We start from the raw sequence: 18,712 nt of genomic DNA on the forward strand, positions 1-18,712 counted from the left end.
CTAAGGAACTCCTTGCTCCCCTGTGCTGTAAGGCAGAGCATAGTATTGTTTCTTAGACAAAAATGGTGCCAAAGTACAAATACTGCATGTTTTTAACAGTTCCTTGGAGTTCTTCATTGCCTTTATAGACTTGTTTGTAGTTCAAAGTAAATTCTGATCTTTAAGGCGGTGAAAACAGGATCTCTAAAACAGTTGGTGGCTGTGCCACTGTTGCTCTTATTCCTTTGCAAATAAGAGGAGTCTTTCTGGATAGGCAGTGTTCTCACTGTTGCAGTCTTTAAAAGTAGCTGTGACTTCATAACTTCGAAAATATTTTCCTGTGTTCTTGCCCTAGTAATTCAGAGGAAAAAAAAAGGACTAGAATAATAAATTAAAATTTTATTTAATTAGATCTTTTCCCAATGGTAAAACAAAATGTGAGGTTGTATTTTGAATGGAAGTCTACAGTAAAATGTGGGTTAATGCAGTTGAGAATTCTCATTAAAATGGTAAAAGTTATGTTGTGTTTATAAAAAAAATCAAGCAAGCACCATCCTCCACCACTAAACAAAAACAAACCAGGAAGCATCTGCAGTAGGTAGTGTTAAGTGGCTCTTCCAGGCAGGTGGTCCTGCTTGTGATAAATAGATGTTGTGTATCATGCTGTGCATCTCCCTGATCCATTGAAGCTGTTAGTGGGTAATGTGCCTTCTGAAGGATTTGGAGAGTTCTCCCCTCTGGTAGGAGGTCAAATCCATGCTCTCCAGTCAGAAAACTGAAGAAAGCAAATGAGAGGATGAACAAAACTTGGTGCTTGTGCTCGGTCAGTGAAACAAGTGTCTTGCAATGTGTTGAGAACAGTGTAGGAATAAAGAAGCGAGTTACTTCAGATTGGCATCATCTTGAAGATACGGAGTTTGTAGATTCTGAATGGAGGCTTTCTGCTTTGAAAATGTTTTTGCACTGTACATACAATAGACCAAGATCTGTTGTAACAGTGACATCTAACATGTTTCCCTCTTCTCTTACATTGTCTGGTTTGGATAGGTGTATTAAAAACACCTAGTCCAAGTAGAGATCCCACTGAGGTCCCTCGCCTGCCAGACCCCAACCTTGTTTTTCCTCCAACCCCGAGACGATGGAATGCACAGCAGGATCCCACACTGGAAAGACCTAAGACATTGGAGTTCCTGCCCCGGCCACGTCCTGCAGCCAGTCGGCAGCGGCTTGATCCCTGGTGGTTTGTGTCACCCAGCAATGCCAAGGGTGAATCTTCTGCCAACAGTTCAAGTACTGATACTCCAAGCAATCTGGACTCTTGTTTTGCTAGTAGCAGTAGCACTGTAGAAGAGAGACCTGGACTGCCTGCACTGCTTCCTTTCCAGGTGGGTCCTCCTGTAGAGGAGCGGACACTGTTGGACATGGATGCTGAGGGGCAGAGCCAGGACAGCACCATTCCGCTATGCAGAAGTGAACTTAACACACACAAAGCTGCAGCATATGAACTCAAGCAAGAATTCTGGTCTTAATATGAAACCATTGGGGACAGTGAGCCCCTCTAAATTCAGTCCTACTTTTTGCACTGAGAATGCACTTTGAAGACAGATGAGATGGAGGGATGCTACAGAGATCATATGGTGCTGCCTCTGCTGAAGATGCATTGTTGACTGCCTAATTTTTGTCTGCAGTTGGGTGAAACTTGGCAACTCTGAGCTGCTGATTTTTGCTGTGGGGTTTTTCTGTAGTCTTCCCTGCCCTCTTATTGCAGTTTGAATCTGCAATGAGCTGAAATTATCATATCAAAGCCTTTTGTTACTGACCTTGTAGGATTTGGCACTTGCAGTAAGTATATTGGTATCTATGCTGGTATTAATCAGTATTTTCAAAACTCAAATATTACACAATAGCAGACATCAGTGTTGATGTTTTCCCTAGGAATTCGGGACAGAAACAATTAATTATCTAGAGACTACCTTCTCTGAAATATATTCAGATCATTAGACAGTCCTGGGAATCATCGTACCCCCACTGAAAGAGGAGAAGTAGCTGTCTTAAGGCTTGTTTGTCCTCTTTTGCTTATCTGGTAGTGTATGGTGGAACAGATTGCAGGGGAAGGGCATGGCATCTCCACTGATGGAGGTCTTTGAGAACAGGCGAACCAGATGAAACAAGTAGGTGTAGTTGATCCTGGCTTCAAGGTAGGTTGGATGAACTTCAGTGGTATCTTGAGGTCCCTCTCAGCCCTGTTTTTCTATGACCCGATGCTTTCAAGAAGATGAAAGCTTATGGTATGGCTGTTTATCTTGCTTTTTTATTTCAAACTTTGGTTCCATCTGTCCCTTTTTTCCTACCACCTGTTTCTCAGGCTATAGTGAAGTTGCCTCAGCTTTGGGAAGGGAGTTAGCAGGAACTCCTTCTTTAAAGCTGTGTTGACTTGCAGAAGTAAATTACATGTCCCCAAATTTATCTTCCTGGTTTTTGTCCTTTCTTACACTTTTTAGGAGTGACCCATGAAACCCAAGACTGTTCTTATGCACACTGGTACTTGTTTAAGGCTATTTTAAAATGAGGCTTGTTAGTAGTTGGATTGTGCAAACAGGAATCAGAACATCTGGATTCTGTTTTGTTTTGTCACTGATTCACTGTGTGACCCTGGGCAAATAATGTAACCTCTGTGCCTGAATTTCCCCATCTGTAAATAATAGGAATAATACCTACCTCACAAAGGGAGGGGTTGGGACATATGTAATAGTCCTTTGAGATCTTCGAGTGAAAGGCCCTGTAGACATGTAAAACTTTATTCTTGTTCAAATATGTAAAAAACTAAATCAGGAGCAAGAACAGATCCCTGTCTTGAAGGAGGAAGTTACACAAATAGGGTGTGCCTATGCTCCCAGTTTTCTGTACAAAGACTTCCAAATGTGTCTGTGCCACTACAGGTATAACTTAGTGGCTGTAATGAGAGCTTCACGCTTCCCCAGGTTCAGCATTGTAAATAAGAGATGTAGCCTTTATATCACTGTAATAGGGTAGTCTGCTTTATTGGAGGTTAAGCATATCTGTTCACTCTTTTTGTACGGATCTGTGCTCATTTTGATAATCTACTGACCATTTGGTTGCAAATAATTTATTTGACAGTGACGCCAATGCAGTGCTCAGCCTGTTGGGGCAGTCCAGTCCTGGTGTGAAAGCAGTGTAGCCAAATACTTCCTGCAGCTGTCAGCACAGAGAACCCGTGTGTTTAGGTGTTTGTAATCGGATTTTAAAAACCAGCATGTGAGGAAGAAGTGTACATAAGGGTTTTTAGTTCTGTTTGAGGACTGAAACTAACATGTTGCCATTAATCAAGTGCACCTTTTTTTTCAAGCAATTACAGTATGTTTTTGTGTAGAAAGGTCACATATTTCTTATTTATCACATTCCATGAAAAATGTTTAATGGCAGAATTACTTTCTGCCGCCCTCCCCATTAAATGCTCCGGAGCTAGCTTTAATTGTGCTATATGAGGTGCTGAAGCTGGATAGACTGTGCAGACAAGGTGTGGTGATGTGGAACTAAGATACTTAAAAAAGAAAACTTACATTTCTGACTGTTTGGTTACATGTAGAACTTTAGCATTATTGATTTCTTAAGCATTCATAGTTTTACTTTCCATTTCTGAAAAATCAGTCTGTGATCCAGAGACTAACAAAAAGGCAAAACCCATCCAACAGATGATTAATTTTGATTGTGCTATAAACGAAGCTCAAGGAAATGTCAGTGAGAGGCTGTGTCAGAGGGACTAAAACGAGAGGGATTAAAACAGTCCCTTATTCAAAGTCTGCCTTACCATTTTAAAAAGTCTGAAACAAAACAAGATCAGCTGTTCTGAAATGTAATGTTTTCTGTCCAAAAAGTATCATTATAAATGTCATGTGCTCTGCAAAGGCATCCCCTGGAATAGCCCCATTTGAACAGAAATCTTTAAAATCCATTTACTTGCACGAAATGGGAGGCCGCCTTTTTAGGTCATATTGTTTTAACTCAGCCTGCTAAACTTTCTGATAGTTGGCCAGTAAGTTCACCAAGTAAACTCTAAGGTTTTGGTCAAGTTCCCATCAGTCAAGACAGCTGGAAAGGCATGTTGTTCTGTCACCTCTTTTGCTTAAGAAAGTTGAGGATGACTTATCAAACCCTCCTTGCCACTCTCTCCCTTTTAGATAATCACTTGGTGAAAGTGGTGTGTAGCTGAAAGATGAGAAGTATTTTGCTCCAAAGAGCATCATCACTAATACCAAATGGACCCTTCTTTGATGCAATTATCTTCATTGAATCTAGTATGTGAATTAGCCGCGGGTAGTCTTTGAGTATCAACCCATAAGTTGTCCTCTGGTGACTAACCTGAGGTATCAGGCAAGAGAAGACTTGTGGAACCAAAACTATTGACTTTAGTAGCTGGTGGGGTATTCTCTGACAGGCAGAGGGAGCTCTCAAGGCAAAGAGCTGTTTTGCCTTATGAATCCCAAAACCTCTCCCTGTATCCATCTGTCCCATCCTGGCTTGAATTCTCTTCTTCTTAATCTGTTGGTGTTTTTCCTTCCCACTTGTGTGAGGTGAGGTGTTCCACATCTCCAAAAGAATGCTCCACTGTAGTCCACTAGATAGTGAGAAGATGTGAGCCTGTCAGCTCACAAATCTTTTTTTCCTACTGGCTACTATTATTCCCATTTTTCAGGGAGATAAAAGTTTCAGAATATTGTTCATTGACATACTTTTCTAAGAGTATTCCTGAGGAAAATAGTGAAAATATTACTTAAAAAAATTCTAATAAGTGTATTGTTTCCTAAGTTGTTGAATAGGTTGCACTTTTTTTTCTGAGAAAATGAAAAAAAGATAACATGAGAGCAGAAAATCACTGAGCAGTCTAAAACATAATGACAAAAGAATGGAGTAAAGTGTGTCTAATTACAGGCCTTACAAGGAGGAAGGTGCAGTTTTTTAACTGATAGTAGTAGTGAGATTGTACCTGAGAGAAATGTTTGTGGTCTAGAAATATATTTGTGCTTTTGTTTAGTCAGCTGGCAGTATGTATCGCTAATTTATGTAATTGATATGCTGATTTAGGAAATATAAAAAAGTTTGTTGGCCGTTCAAAATATGCTATCCTTGTAGCCTGTTTGGTTTTCCTGGAAAACTGAGGGGAAAGCACAGACATAGCAACCAGTGCAAAAAAAATGATGAATTTTTTTATAAATTTCTACTGGTTTTACAGAAAATGAGTGTGGGACAAGTAGAGAGAAGAAAGCTTTTGTGTCAAAACCAAGGTGATTAAATAGTTATGGATTTTTTTCTAATACTGTTGCTTCTTATGGACTGCACAATGCTGTGTTTTTCCAGCAAGCAGGTCTTGATCTCCTTTCAGTCCTTTTCAGAGGTGCAGATGTAACCTTTTATAGGTATTTTCTTTCCAGATTAGTATTGCAGTGGGTCGATATTCATTACGAGGCAGGGAACCTCAGAGAAAATACTCTTTTTGTAATTGTTTTCTAACAAAATTAGTATTTTTAAAGTGAATATTTCATTGTTGATGTGGAAAGACCTGTTCTGGCTTGGCATGTTTTTATGATGAAGTATTTTTCTGTACCTCTAGGAATGGGAGTAGTTGCCTTCCTCTTCATAGCATGCTGTTATCTTAAGACTTTGTGGACAATACTGCGTAGAGATGTTGCTTCGATATGTCACGAAACTGGATACCTCTCATTCTGTCGAAGGTGAGGCAGTAATGATCGAGTAAAGAAAGGGCTTTGCCAGCTAGAGTGTTCTGTTAAATAGAACATGACAGGAAACCTCTCATCTTGAGTCACCTTTCTACCTTGAGCTTAACTTTTATTTGAAATTTAATTAATCTCTGTGGGATGAACATGGGAGCTGGAGTCCCTTTAGATGTATGGAACCAAACCTAATACTGTATCCCAAAATTCAGTGACAGCCTGTTACTTTTGTAAGTAATTTTAAGCTAATATTAATGGGTTTGTTTCTTGTGGATTTTTTTGAAATCTTTCTTCTTGGAAAAAGTGCTTATTGCTTTCTAACCTTTTCCATCATTTTAGAAATGTTCTCAAGAACTCTTACCAATTCTGTGGCGAATAAGGAGGTTTATATCTTTCACAGTGATTTAGGCCCTCCTTTTGGCTTTGCTTTTTTTGGTATGAAACAAGGACGTCTATATTTGGAAACTAAGATTTCTGATCCTTATCCTGTCACTGCAGATCAGTTTCTTAGTTTCCATGCTTTTAACTCACTTAAGACTAAAATTTGGGTAAAACTGAACAGTAAGAGTGAGGGGATAGACGTGTTTTAAAACATATTTGCAAACAAGCAATAAGAATACCAAATATGATAACCAAAATATGCTGTCACAGAGCATAACTTTCAGACTTCATAAACCTTTGGATGATTTTATAATTAAGGTATCTTTAGGAAAGAATGCCTTCCTATGTTTTTCTGTTACATTTAGTATTTTAAGATTAGAATATGATTAAGATTAGAATATGGTGGTTTTCACAGTATGGTAGCTAGCTGGACAGAAAGGATCTTTAGCCAGATTTGTACCTCTGATTTTTTTCCTCTATTTTCAATCAAGTTTATGGTTTAAATTTTTTCTTTTTCTTTTTTTTTTTATGTTTAACAAACAATACAGTCTTCTTAAGAGCTTACGTTTTATTGTTTCCTTAGCCTTACTTTCGCGGTTTCATGAGGCAATATGGAAATGAACTCATGGCTTCTGCTGCTGCTCCCTCTATTGAACACACTAGTAGAAAGTCACATGCTGTAGTTAAGATGTGCATTTGCTTTTGGTTTTTCCCATGCTGAGTTTTTTTAAGCAGCTTTGCTGCTGGTCAGAGATGAACACAACTTCTGAAATTACCTATATCAACTTTATTTTTGTATGTCGAAAGTAGTCACTCCCAGGCTAACGAGGTATGTGTACTTGATTAAAAAGTAGTTTGCCACTGGTAACTGGATGATGGATCTGATGTAGCTACCACAATTATTATTATTCCTCTCTAACAAGGATCTCTTTTTTGCAACTAGAAAGTCTTCAGCACTTCATCAGTGTTTGTATACAAGAAATACATTTTGTCTCCATCTGTACGTGAGTGAAAAACCTCTTACTTTTCCTGACCAGGAACACAATTTTCCCACTAAGAATGGCTTCTTGGACTCTGTGTTTTTGTTTATTTTCTGTTTGCTTGGGGATGTTGATTATTTTTGGTTTGTATTTTAAGCCTATGAAATATACACGTCTTAGGTGCGCCCTGTATTCGTAGGTGCCTTCCATCTCACATGTTCCTTGCTAGGAGCTGAGGTATTTTGGAGGGAACTCCTGGTTGTAGCTTTCAGTACTGTGTTGTTCATCATACACCAGGCCAAATACCAGCACAGTGTTCATATCCTCCCAATTAGAGATGTGCCCATACACGTGTGTCAAGGCATGCGCTATCACTGGCTCTCAGTATCTCTCTGTTAGAAATTTGCCCCCACCCAATCTTTATTGGTTATTTATTCTTGTTACCAAAGTAACAAGCCTGAGACAGAAGACAATACATATTTTAGGTGTGCTTTGACCTAAAAGGTTTCTGAGCTAGAAGCATAAGATACAACTGGGTGAAGTGAAAGTGGAGGTTGGCAGGAAATAGCAAATAAGAGTGAAATTATCCTTCTTAATGTAAGTCAGAGAACAGAGAGATACTAGCTGCTTGGTAATCTGTTGGCATCATAGGTCCCAAAGAAGAATTTGAGGAATATGTAGTTACTTAATTTCATAGAATGGTTTGGGTTGGAAGGGACCTTAGAGATCATCTAGTTCCAGTCCCTGTGCTATGGTCAGGAACACCTTCAACTAGGCTAGTTGCTCAAAGCCCCATCCAATTCATCCAGTTTCTGGTTGGTTTGTTGTATTTTACCCTGAACTACCTCATTTGTAGAGATAGAATGGGAAGAAAGTTCAAGTTTTGGTAAGAATTGCTCTAAGTAAGCAATTGAGGCTGGAATGAGATAGGAGGGCAGAGGCAAACACTGTGTTTGGCTCTTTGACATGCAAATTCCTGATGGAAAAATAAAACCAACCATTTGGTTTATTAAGTTAAGATTATACTTTCTTTAAATATTTGTGTCTCCAAAATAGACAATAAAGGACAAGGCAGGGCATTTTTCTTGATGATTTCTGATCTGTGGAAGAGTTGATTGTCCACAGACCAAAAGGTGGTGATTTCATATTGGTCACTACTGGTTTTAAAAGCAATGGTCTGTTTTTTCAAAACAGATTTTTTTTTTTATGATCTCATGTGCTCTTAAAGTGGACCTACATATGATCCTGATTGTTTTCCTGTATTTGCAGTACTGTTTTCCTAATGTATCAGCTCCTAATACAGTCCTAACTGTATCTGAATGCTAATAATGCGCAGACAGACCAATATAGCTAATATTAAGAAACTATGACACATTTTTAGTGTGCGGTGTAGTGGATTTATAAGCTCAGCTTGAAGTGGGCTACTGTTAGGTCTGTAGCTGGTGGGTCAGATGGATGCACAGCTAGCAAAAGAGGGCTTAGAACAAATCTGCAGAAGAAATGCCAAAGTTTTATTTGCTTAAAATAAGCAATTTGAAAAGTAATCATGGTGGGGGAAAAGGCCTTTCATTATTCAGAAATACTTTTCTAGGCTCTTGTCCATGCTCAAACTTTAGCTGCCAGGATAGCTATTGAGAAACTACATTGTGTTCAAAAGTTTTTGGCTGGAACATAAGACCAGAATAATGCATTTTAAATATGCTATTTCAGAGTGATTGATACTGTCTCCCTGTTCTACCTTCAATTCAGCATTTTCTCAAGAACAGATGTTGAGGTTGGATAAAACTAACCTCCTTGTCTTGGAGAGACATATGCGTCTGAAAAAAAAGAAACATTGTTCTAGGCATGTGCTGATGCTTTTATGTCTCGAGGTCTTGGCAGGAGAGGTTATAATGGAGCAGGAAGACATGCTGGTGTTTTTCCAAGCTTCGTTGATAAGAATGCTGCTAACAGCAGTTAAGTTTCAGAACAAACGTAGCCTCCGATTGCTGTTTGGCATAGGTCAGTTGCACACTGAGCTTCTTGAGTCTATTCCTTGGGTTCTTCTGGAATTTGTGACTGTGGCCACTTCTCAGCTTGAGTAGTGTCTTTACTCCCAGGCCTGGTCAGTGTCACAAAATGAGTTGTCACTGTCGACTGCCCAGATACTCACATTAGGCTTGTTCTTCTGTCTTGCATGCTTTAGTGAGCAGCTCTTACAATGTCAACAGGATTAGCATTTCTATCTGAACAGAGCAGCTAATATCTCTTTTCACACTGCATCTCAAGCAGTTGTTACTCCATCAGTTGCTCTGTTTTCAAGGTTATCTTGACAACCATAACATCCAGATACCCTAGTCTGTAAAGAATAAAGCCACAGCAAAAAAAAAAAAAAAAAGTAATTAAAAAAGAAAGCATACTAGCAAGTGTTTGCCAGTTGAACTGGTTGAGTTTGGCCAGTGCTCTTTGCAGAGTAGAATCCATTCTTGTGCAACATAGGTCTCTTTGGGGGATGTCTAGGTTCAAACTGGAGAATATACCTAAATCCACTAGAAGTCACCAGTGCCCATCGTGTTTGGCAGTTATAAGAAACCAAATAAAATCAAGGGCATCTAGTAGTAAAAGTTCATATTTAGGGTAATTACTTTTCAAGTTAAAAGGGAAGAGGCCTCAATTCAGAAAGCTCTTCATCACATACTTAAACATCACTGAAGTCAGCGGAATGTGTCTGTGGGTCAAAATGCACAAGACCTCAGTTCAGCAAAGCTCTTTAAATTGGGGGATTGTCCTGGTGAAGAACCAGGCTCTTTACTTTGGTGGTCAGAGTAAAGAGTCAGTTAACCTGAGGAAAGAGTTCCTCAACAAGCCTCTGGGTAAGTGCTGGTTTGACTGCTGATTCTTGTGGCCTTTCCATGACTGCACATGCCATGCCTGTCTGACTGCTGATTCTTACCATAAGCAGGGTAAGCTTTGAGAATGTTTTCTGACATGGGATAAAAGAGCAACAACTTTTGCATTAGCAGATTGCTATCTGTAAAGGGGCAGGAAGTGGTGACTGGAGGTTGTGTGTGCAAATGACAGTTTAACCCGGGGCCTTTCCTCAGGTGTTTCTTCTCATTTTCAAAATGCATCCCTCCAGGCTGGTGAACAGACCTGACAAGTTCAGCAGTGATCAACATCCACCACTTCACTAGAGTTCTAGGGTTCTTGTCTATCAGCTGTTGGCACAGCACTTCGTGCTGCTATATGTGAATTCCTTCTCGTAAATTCACAAGCTGGAAATGTCTGAGATATTTTGCCTGACTCAAGTTGAGAGGCTTAAATGGAGTGGCAGACAACAGTGGTGGAAAAATCAGGGAAAATACCTGTGCTTTTAACAATATCTCTTCTGTGGCTTTGAAAGTTGAAGAATTTCTCAGCCAGAGAATGTATTTCCTCCCTCTTTTTATAAGCTACTTCTTTCTTTTGCCTTATTATTTGTGGATCTGCTCCTGCTTCTATTTAAAGCCAGATGCAAAAATTGGTGACCTGACTTTCCTAGGTACAATGTTGTAAATCTGAAGAACCAGGTGAGTAGATTACTCTAGTATAAGATCATGCCCCATGTCTGATCCTTTAAGATACGGGATAGTTCCTGCTTGTGTTGAAATCACTGTGTAGAGGATGTTGGGTACTTCATAAGGAACTCCAAACTCTGTAGGACTGAGATTCATCTTGCAACTCCAGTATTTCAGTCTGGTTTTGGAGACCTCTCTATGTCTTCTCTTCTGTTCATGGTGTTCAAAAGTTTGTTGCTGTGGAAGTAGCACCTGAAGGTATGTTTTGCCCGAAGAACCTGCAATGAAGCAGTTGCATTAGCAAATGGCAATGTACCCCAGAGTTGAGTAAAATAACAGAGGCCACCAAGTTTTTCTTGTTTGTGTGATGAAATGTTGTCAAATTAAGTGATTCGTTGGAGCCTTCCTTTAACTTCTGTACAGCAGTAAGCTTAGAGGAAAAGAGGATTGCATTATTTTTTAAAAAGCTTTATTTGTGACCTGGACTTGTTGCCTCTGACCCTCTTGGGCTTAAATAGTTAAATTATATTAATGTCCAGTTTGTTTCACTGTAGGTAACACATCAACTGAATACTCTTGTGCATAATCTACTGTATCTTTCCTCTGTTCTGTGTCAATGTATTATGTGTATTTGGATTACAGTTCTTTTTGTATTAAATTATTTTATGTTATAGAACAATATTTAAGCGAAGCAAAGAGCTATTGAAAGTTGTTGGCGTTTTGGGATTTCTTTTCTCTTTGCTCTTTTTTTGGATGTACTGTAAATTGTAAACCAAGGATGCCAAGCAGGCTTGGTTCAATGGCTAAAATTATTGTATTACAGTGTAATGCTGATCTAGGCCTTGTCTCAACACTAGAGCACACAGACTTGAATAAAACTGCTATAAAAGTGATTGTCTTTAGGCCTTGATTTCTTGGGTTTGTGCTTCAAATAATTTCAAGCAGATATTTAGAATAGCAGTGGCATTACCTTGCTCTGAGGATTTGAGAATTTTTCCCAGTGCAACAAGAGGTTTATTTTTCTTTGCTAGGTATCTCAATCCTGATCAGCTGTTCCAGCTCTGGGTCCTTCATAGGGCTTTTGAAATGTTTCTGTGAAACCCCAGACAGTTTAGTCCAAGTCTTGGCAAGTTACCTGTCTGCTAACCCCCTTCTGGCTTTTCTCTGAACTGGGTAATTAATTGCATACCATTTTATTAAGGCTAATATTTCCGTTCTGTTAGGTTGAAATTTTCTACTCTTTATTTAGTATCTCAGCCTGAATGTGAATTTGAATGCCTGAATCTGGAGCTAATACAGTAACATGTTTTGTGCATGATGACATTTAACAGATGGTTTAGATTCGCTTCCGAATGCTGTGCCTTTGTCCCTGCCACATCATTCAATGAGACACATTTGCAGGAACAAGGATCTTTTCAAGCTGTCTTTCATCTGCTGTAGGTGTACAAGCCATAATAATATGGTTTTGATTTCTAGGTCATGTGTTTGATTCCTAGGTTGAACCTTTGCTCTTCTCTGCCACCAAGCCATCATTTCATGTTTCTCTGCTTAAAGAAATGTACCCGTACTAATGAAGGACTGTGCACTACAAGAACTTAGGTTTCATAATTTCCTTTGAAAAAAGATTTTTTTCTAATGCAGGTACATGCAAGAAATGCAACACCCTTCCAACAGATACAGAGACTGAACAATTCATAGGTACCTTCAGTCGTATATTCCATTCAAACTGCTGTAGTGTTGCTTTGTGATAAACTGGAAGGAAAGTGGACAGGCAGTCAATTTAGTTAGAAACAATAGCGTGCAAAGTGAATCACTTTTTCACTTGTTTTAACAAAAGGTATCTTTCAATGTTTTGTCTTTCAAACTGTTTTTCCACTCCTTCTTCCCAAATCCTGCCTATCTGAAATGAAACTAAATATTTCTGCCTCCTGGAATGTTACACAGGATAGGATTCTGTCCTAAAAGAAGCAGATTTTCTAGCTGAATTCACTCCCCTGTCACAACCACAAGGTTACCATAGTGTTCAAGCTTGCCTCATCAGCAACAAAAATCTATATGCATCATGGCAGATACCTTTCTTTCAGCAACTGCAGACCATGGCAGGAACACAAAGCACTGGGACAGAGTAGAAAAATAAAATAGTTTTCTTAGCAGGGGAATCTAACCACTTCTAGCAGAGAGAGAGCATCTTAAATGAAAGCTGGCAGGGTCAGCATGGATGCAGCATGAACACACCAGCAGATGCTTTAGGCTGAGTAGCTTTAGTTTTTCTTTGGTTGATGTGTGGGCAAGTGTTGGGCATTCAAGTTCTACAGCGATCTACAAATTGTATGTAGGCCTTTAGCTATGAATGCGCTCAAGTGAGGAAATCATCATGGATTACCTTATGTTCCTCAGATGGCATATGCTGAAATAATAGATTTAAGTAGTGCTACTGTGATGAAGGTTACTTGCAGTAACCTTCCAAGGCTATGCAGACAAGGGGAAAAGAGGGTAGGCTTTCCTTAGTATGCAGCTCATATGATAAATTAGTCTGCTGTTTCTAGTGAAATTTTGACATTCTTGGCCCTTCTGACATGGAAGGAAAGGGAGAGGATGTCCTGCTAAACCTAGGCTTAACAAGAACCTAGTTAATTGTAAGACGAAAAGTTTGTCGGCATATTGGTATCAGGCTCAAGAAGACTAAGCTTTAGCAAAAATTCTGGAGTGAATACGGCAACAACAAACGTCAGTATCTTAACAAGGGTTAACAAGCTTTGTCTTCATGCTTGGGTACAATGGACAGTGCAGTTTGCTTTGGCAGTGAAAGCGGAAATAATTGTAACTAAGGATTGGACAAAGCTCTGGGGCTTTCAAGTAGACTTCAGCATGCTTTGTGGCTCTTTGCTACTTCATCTGAAATCTTATTAAATGGCATGTGATTTACTTCTGTTAAGTCCTCATTAATTTAAAAATGAACTAATCTGAGTGGAATGAAAAGAGGCAGGATCAACTGATGGCATTCCAACACAAAGTAGAACAAAACCATAATTGCCTTACTAAATATAACCAAAATGCATACACTTCGTGCCTGCAAAATTTGCTCTGAAATTTATTCCTTTCTCCCCAGATCATGCTCTAGTGTCTTAACTTTATAACAATTCATCAGTTTGAAATAAAAAAACAAACAACCATGCATGGGGTTACCTGGCACAGATTGCAGCCAGTATTGAAAGAACCAGCTCTTGTGGATGTGAGTATCGTGTTCTCCAGTGGGACCCTGAGACAGCAGTTGGACAACTGGTCACTGTACAGAGAGCTTAATATTTTTGCAGCAGTCTGGCATTTTTGCTTTTGGTGATCTTCCTGCAATTGCATCTGGCTATTTACTACTTCTACGGATACCCCCAGATCTTGCAGAGGTAAAAGGATCTTCTAAGCTGGTGTGCATTATGAAGGAGAATTTCTTCTTGATGATGATTTGTGACTGGAGAAGCTGGGACAAAGGAAGAGGTCTCAGATTGGGGGTAGAAAGAAGGTAAAAGATGAAAGGTTTCTTTATTCTTGTCTGCCTTCAGAAGGGAAAGGATGGCTGGAACAGGAACCAGCACTGAGAAGAATGGGTCAGACACTGTTGGGATGCTACAGGAAATAAGGAGAAACCAGCAGAGTTTCTACAGAAGAGGAAATACCCTGGCTGATACCTGAATCATTGGGGTCCCTGAAATACTGATCTGCTCACTGTGATTTTGAAGCCAGAGGGAGGATGTTTCCAAGAAAGACCAAACCTGCACTTTTCACACCCTATCTGGTGTGAAAAAGAGGTAGAATTTGCATCTCTCTCTGTTTTTGAGGGTAGAAAGGGTCAATTCCTAGAGTGACAAGAAGCAAGTATGACAGGAGAGAGATGTCCTGTCATCAGCTTCAGGTCTCAATCCCTGTGGAACTCAGAACCTTGTCTCCGTAGGTCTAATTATCTTACTGCATCTTCTAAACAAGCAAATGTCAGTGATGTCTCTGGGCAGGCAGAGCCTTTTAGGCCAGCTCTGTAGCACACCTGTAATTTCTGCTACTTCTCCATTTGTTATTTCTAGGCTGGTTTCAGGACTATCAAGTCAGCACTGAAGTGATTTTAAATTCAGACCTGCCCAAGACAAAACTAAATAAATTCCTTCCTTAGGAGGTATTGCATCAGTAACATTGCAAACTCGTGAGCAGAACTTGCAGGTATACCATATATAGCTATGTTAATTTAAAAACTTTATTCCACTCATTTAGTAAACCCATTTGTATAGTTGACAAGAAGTGAAGGTTTTCTGAGCAGCCTGCCTATGCCACTGCTGCTGGTGCCAATTATCTTTGGTGGTATCAAGGTTATACCTGTAATGTTTGGGTTTCCTTGATTAGGTTTTTGTGTCAGTAGGCAGCAATGTCAGGTACTGGTCTGTAAGAAGAGGTGAGCTGGAGCAAAGGGTGACAGCAGGGCTGTGGCCTCATGAACGCAGTCCCAGGGTACCTGAGCAAGGTGAGCAGAGCAGGTCAAGTGACAATAACCAGAACCAGCCACAGTCCAGTGATTCAGGCAAGTTTGTAGGGATAAGACAGGTCCAAGGTCAAGCTAGGAAGGCAGAGAGGTAGAATTTGCATCTGGGTGAGCAAGGTATCTGGGCAGGAATAGCCATGATCATAATTTAGCTGAGGCAAGGACCATGGGCAAGAAAATGTGCCTACTTGGTGAAGGGAGGGAGTCTGTGATGAGGTTTCTCATAGCTTTTGTCCCAGCCACAGCCACACAGCTGTATCTGAGCTGACTGGGAGCCCAAGCAGCCAAACCTGTAGAAGGAGAAAAGAAGTTACAGAGGTTGTTGGGCACTCAGGGGGGCAGATACCTATTCAATGACAAAATCCATTAAAGTTCATAATTATCTTGGGGGTTTTTTGTCGATTTCTGCAGTTCATCATTGTTATAGTGTGCAGTTAGAGGATGAGAGGAGGACCAGGACTCAGGAGCTTTCACTGTCACTGGGGGTTTCAGAACTTCAGCTTTTGCCAAGTCTGGTAGAAGAAGCAGTGCTTAGTATCTTCACTACAAACAGCTGAGATTCTCTGCTGGCCTTTTCCTCCTCTGTGCAATTTTCCATCTTTATACTCCAAGCTCCTTTTCTGCAATCACATAGCTTTCTCTGGAGCAGTCCATCATAACCGTGTTTGTCACCTGATTTCTCACCTGGTTGCAATTCTGACATTAGGACCACTTCTTGCAGCCACATATCATCTCTTCTGGGTTAGCCTGAAGTATTTTTCCCTTCACAAATTATGTGCATGGTAGGACAGACACTTTTTTTCTCACAGATTATACACATACCTCCAAGCAGTACTATTTCAAGCCATGTCCTTCCCTCTCCTCCTGCCTGGACAAGGCAGACATGGACAGGGAATCAATATTATCTGTTCTTAGTTCTGAAATGGCATCACAGAAACTTAGTCTTCAGGGTTCTTCAACTTAAACAGCTATCAGAAAAAAAGATGGCTACCTCTCAATCACAAATTATTTTCCATCTAACTAAACATGGAACAGATTTAAAAAAAAAAATTGTTGGACAGTGCAAAATTGAAAGTGTCTGTGGAAATTAGGAATTTGCTCTAATAATCTGCTATTTAATTAAGTCCTTTCTGGACTTGTATCTATGCAGTCTTCAAGATGTAAGTGCTAGCTAATACCTCTCCAGAAGAGTTTTCCTTTCCTCATCTAAACCACGCAGTGATTGGATAACAGTTGGCAAACTTGCACACAAGCCGAGCACAGAGTTTTAGGCTAAAGGAATCTGGGGGCCTGACCAGCTCTGTGCAACTCCTGTTCTGTCTCATCTCACAAGAGATTCTCCTCAGGCTGTATGGCACATCCAAACTTCCTTATTTTGATGCAGTTCTTATGACCTTGGGCTCCGTCTCAGACTGGCAGTCTTAACCTTGTGGCACACCCTTTGTAAACTTACTCTTCTCCAAAGGTTTAGTATGCCAGGACATAATCTAAATAAAACCAGCTGAGAGGAAGGCCTGCCACTCAGTAACATCCCCATCAGCCTTTCTTTTGCGCTATGCCAACCATTACTTTAAGTGCCATAGGCCTAATCGTTTAACTCAGCCATTTTCTTTGCCAATGGGTCCGCATTGGTTTGCTGGTGTTGACTGCTGTGATCCACTGCAGGAAAGCAGACTGAAGTTGGGAGACCTTGGAGCTGGCTGAGCAGTTGGATTCATCTTCCCAATGTGTTTCCTTCATGGCTCATTACACCCTTCCTTTAACCACTTTTAGAATGGGGATGTTTATTATATATATACTTCTCCGTAGGCTATGGTGCGCAATATACAGGATTTTTTTTTTATTTTCTGTGTGTGTGGGAGTAAATGTGATTTAGATTATGCAAGGCTCTCACCTTTCTTCAGTTTTGTTTTATCTAAAGCAAACCTTTGCTAAATTGACTGAGATCATAGTTAAGTGTTTCTCTTCATGGGTAGTTAAAACAGAAGCTGTGTGTGTCCTGGAGTGACTGTATATATGGGGAGGCAAACCTCTCTGTTGGCAGCTGTGAAGGTTCTGCTGGTGCTGCCTGTATTTACCCTTATACCTAGGTATCTGGTGGATGTGTCTAAGCTTGTCAATTCTGGCAGGGGAGCAGAAAAGCAGCAGGACTTGTCCAGAAGTACTTGGTGACCCTGGAGCAGAGCCCATGTCTTAATCACCCTTCTCAGGTATGTGTATACATTAGCAAGCTTGCAGGCAGTGCGGAGCCCTCAGTTAAGTGCAGCACAGCCCTGTGTCCCCTCTGCCTCGGACAGCACGTGTGTGCACACAGTGCTCTCACTGCATGAGCTGTGCTCCTGGGATGTCGCTGCTCGCCAGAGTTTGACCCCATGTCATCAATGTTCCCTCTCTGAGTCTGGAACTCTCTGAAGCCCATTCCTGGGTCTGTCTTAGTGTGCAGGAGGGCTGGCTACCTAGCCAGAGGTCAGTCAGAAGTGCACAAATTCTTCTTGGCATTCTCCTCTGTGTCAGTCGGACACCAACCTCCTGTACCTCAAAGACCTCATTCATCCTCACTTACATGTAGATCTCTACCTTTGGCTTTTAATGCAGCTCAGCAGCTGTGCCATATACTTGTTCAGTGATTGTAACAAACAAAGCATTCATCTAGGTCTTGGCGTCAGGCTGGAATTGGAGGAACACGTATTTAATTTAGAATTAAAAGGACAGACAAAATACACGGGTTTGAACATGCAAAGGGGTACAATATTCTTCACCGGTTAAAGCATGGATTAGTTTTATCATCATGACATGCTGAGAAAAGTCAACACTTGATCTCCCTGAAAGCCACCATATGGTCTGGCTAGTTTTCTTCCTTTCTAGAAGGGTTTTGGCGAACACAGTGCTGCTGCAGCTGGGAACAGGGCTTAAAATAACACCGAGGCTCCAGCTCAGATTGGTAGCCTCTGGCAGCTGCACTACGGATTGCCAGGAAGAAACTGTTTGCATCCTCAGACTGTAGGGGATGTTCCTACCGGTGCAGAAATATTATTCATTGCTAAATGCTTTATGCTGTGACAGGCTGGTAAAGAGGTGGATTTACTGTAAAAAGGCAACCCAGGGTATAGACAGCAAGTCTGTGCTGCTGTGAGGCTGGATGACTCACAATGTGATGGTCTGTGTCCTGCTTTAAGAACTTGAAGGACAAAATTTGCTGCAATGGCTGTTTAATTTCAGCACTTAATGCCTGAGAAAATTTACCACATCTGCATCTCAGTGCTATGCTGTGTCAGTGACAGGCCAAAAATAAAACATTTTCTCTTATTGCACAGGCATTGGACGATGTGGTAAAGAAGCCTTGCTCAGAGAGGTCACTGGGTTTGATTTGCTTCAGGTCCTGTGGTAGCCAGCAGCCACTGTTAGGCACCGAGTGCTGTGCAGCCCTATTGTCTGTAGATTTTGGTTCCCCTTGCTCAGTCACAACACAGAAGCCACTACCCCATTCAAGACCTGTTGTATACCTGAAGGATGTATTTTCTGGGCATTACAAGCAGGACATTGCACAGACCTGCTCCCAGCCCA

General features: G+C 40.6%; 1 protein-coding gene across 6 annotated transcripts in view; it reads left to right on the forward strand.

The window, feature by feature from the left end:
* The window catches only part of MAP3K9 (mitogen-activated protein kinase kinase kinase 9), a 130,239-nt gene that overhangs the window by 46,027 nt on the left and 65,500 nt on the right, over nt 1-18,712 (forward strand). For 3 of the 6 annotated variants that reach the window (XM_017830623.1, XM_017830625.1, XM_017830622.1), the window contains exons 11-12: nt 1,027-1,821; nt 5,609-5,729. In XM_017830623.1, the coding sequence (XP_017686112.1) occupies nt 1,027-1,508 (482 nt within the window). In that variant the 3' untranslated portion in view covers nt 1,509-1,821; nt 5,609-5,729. Of the gene's footprint in view, nt 1-1,026; nt 1,822-5,608; nt 11,517-18,712 lie in introns of those variants that run through there. The other 3 variants (XM_017830624.1, XM_017830621.1, XM_017830626.1) reach the window with 3 other exon arrangements.

Source organism: Lepidothrix coronata, unplaced genomic scaffold (assembly GCF_001604755.1).
Source record: "Lepidothrix coronata isolate B3197 unplaced genomic scaffold, Lepidothrix_coronata-1.0 Scaffold182, whole genome shotgun sequence".
NCBI lineage: Eukaryota > Metazoa > Chordata > Aves > Passeriformes > Pipridae > Lepidothrix > Lepidothrix coronata.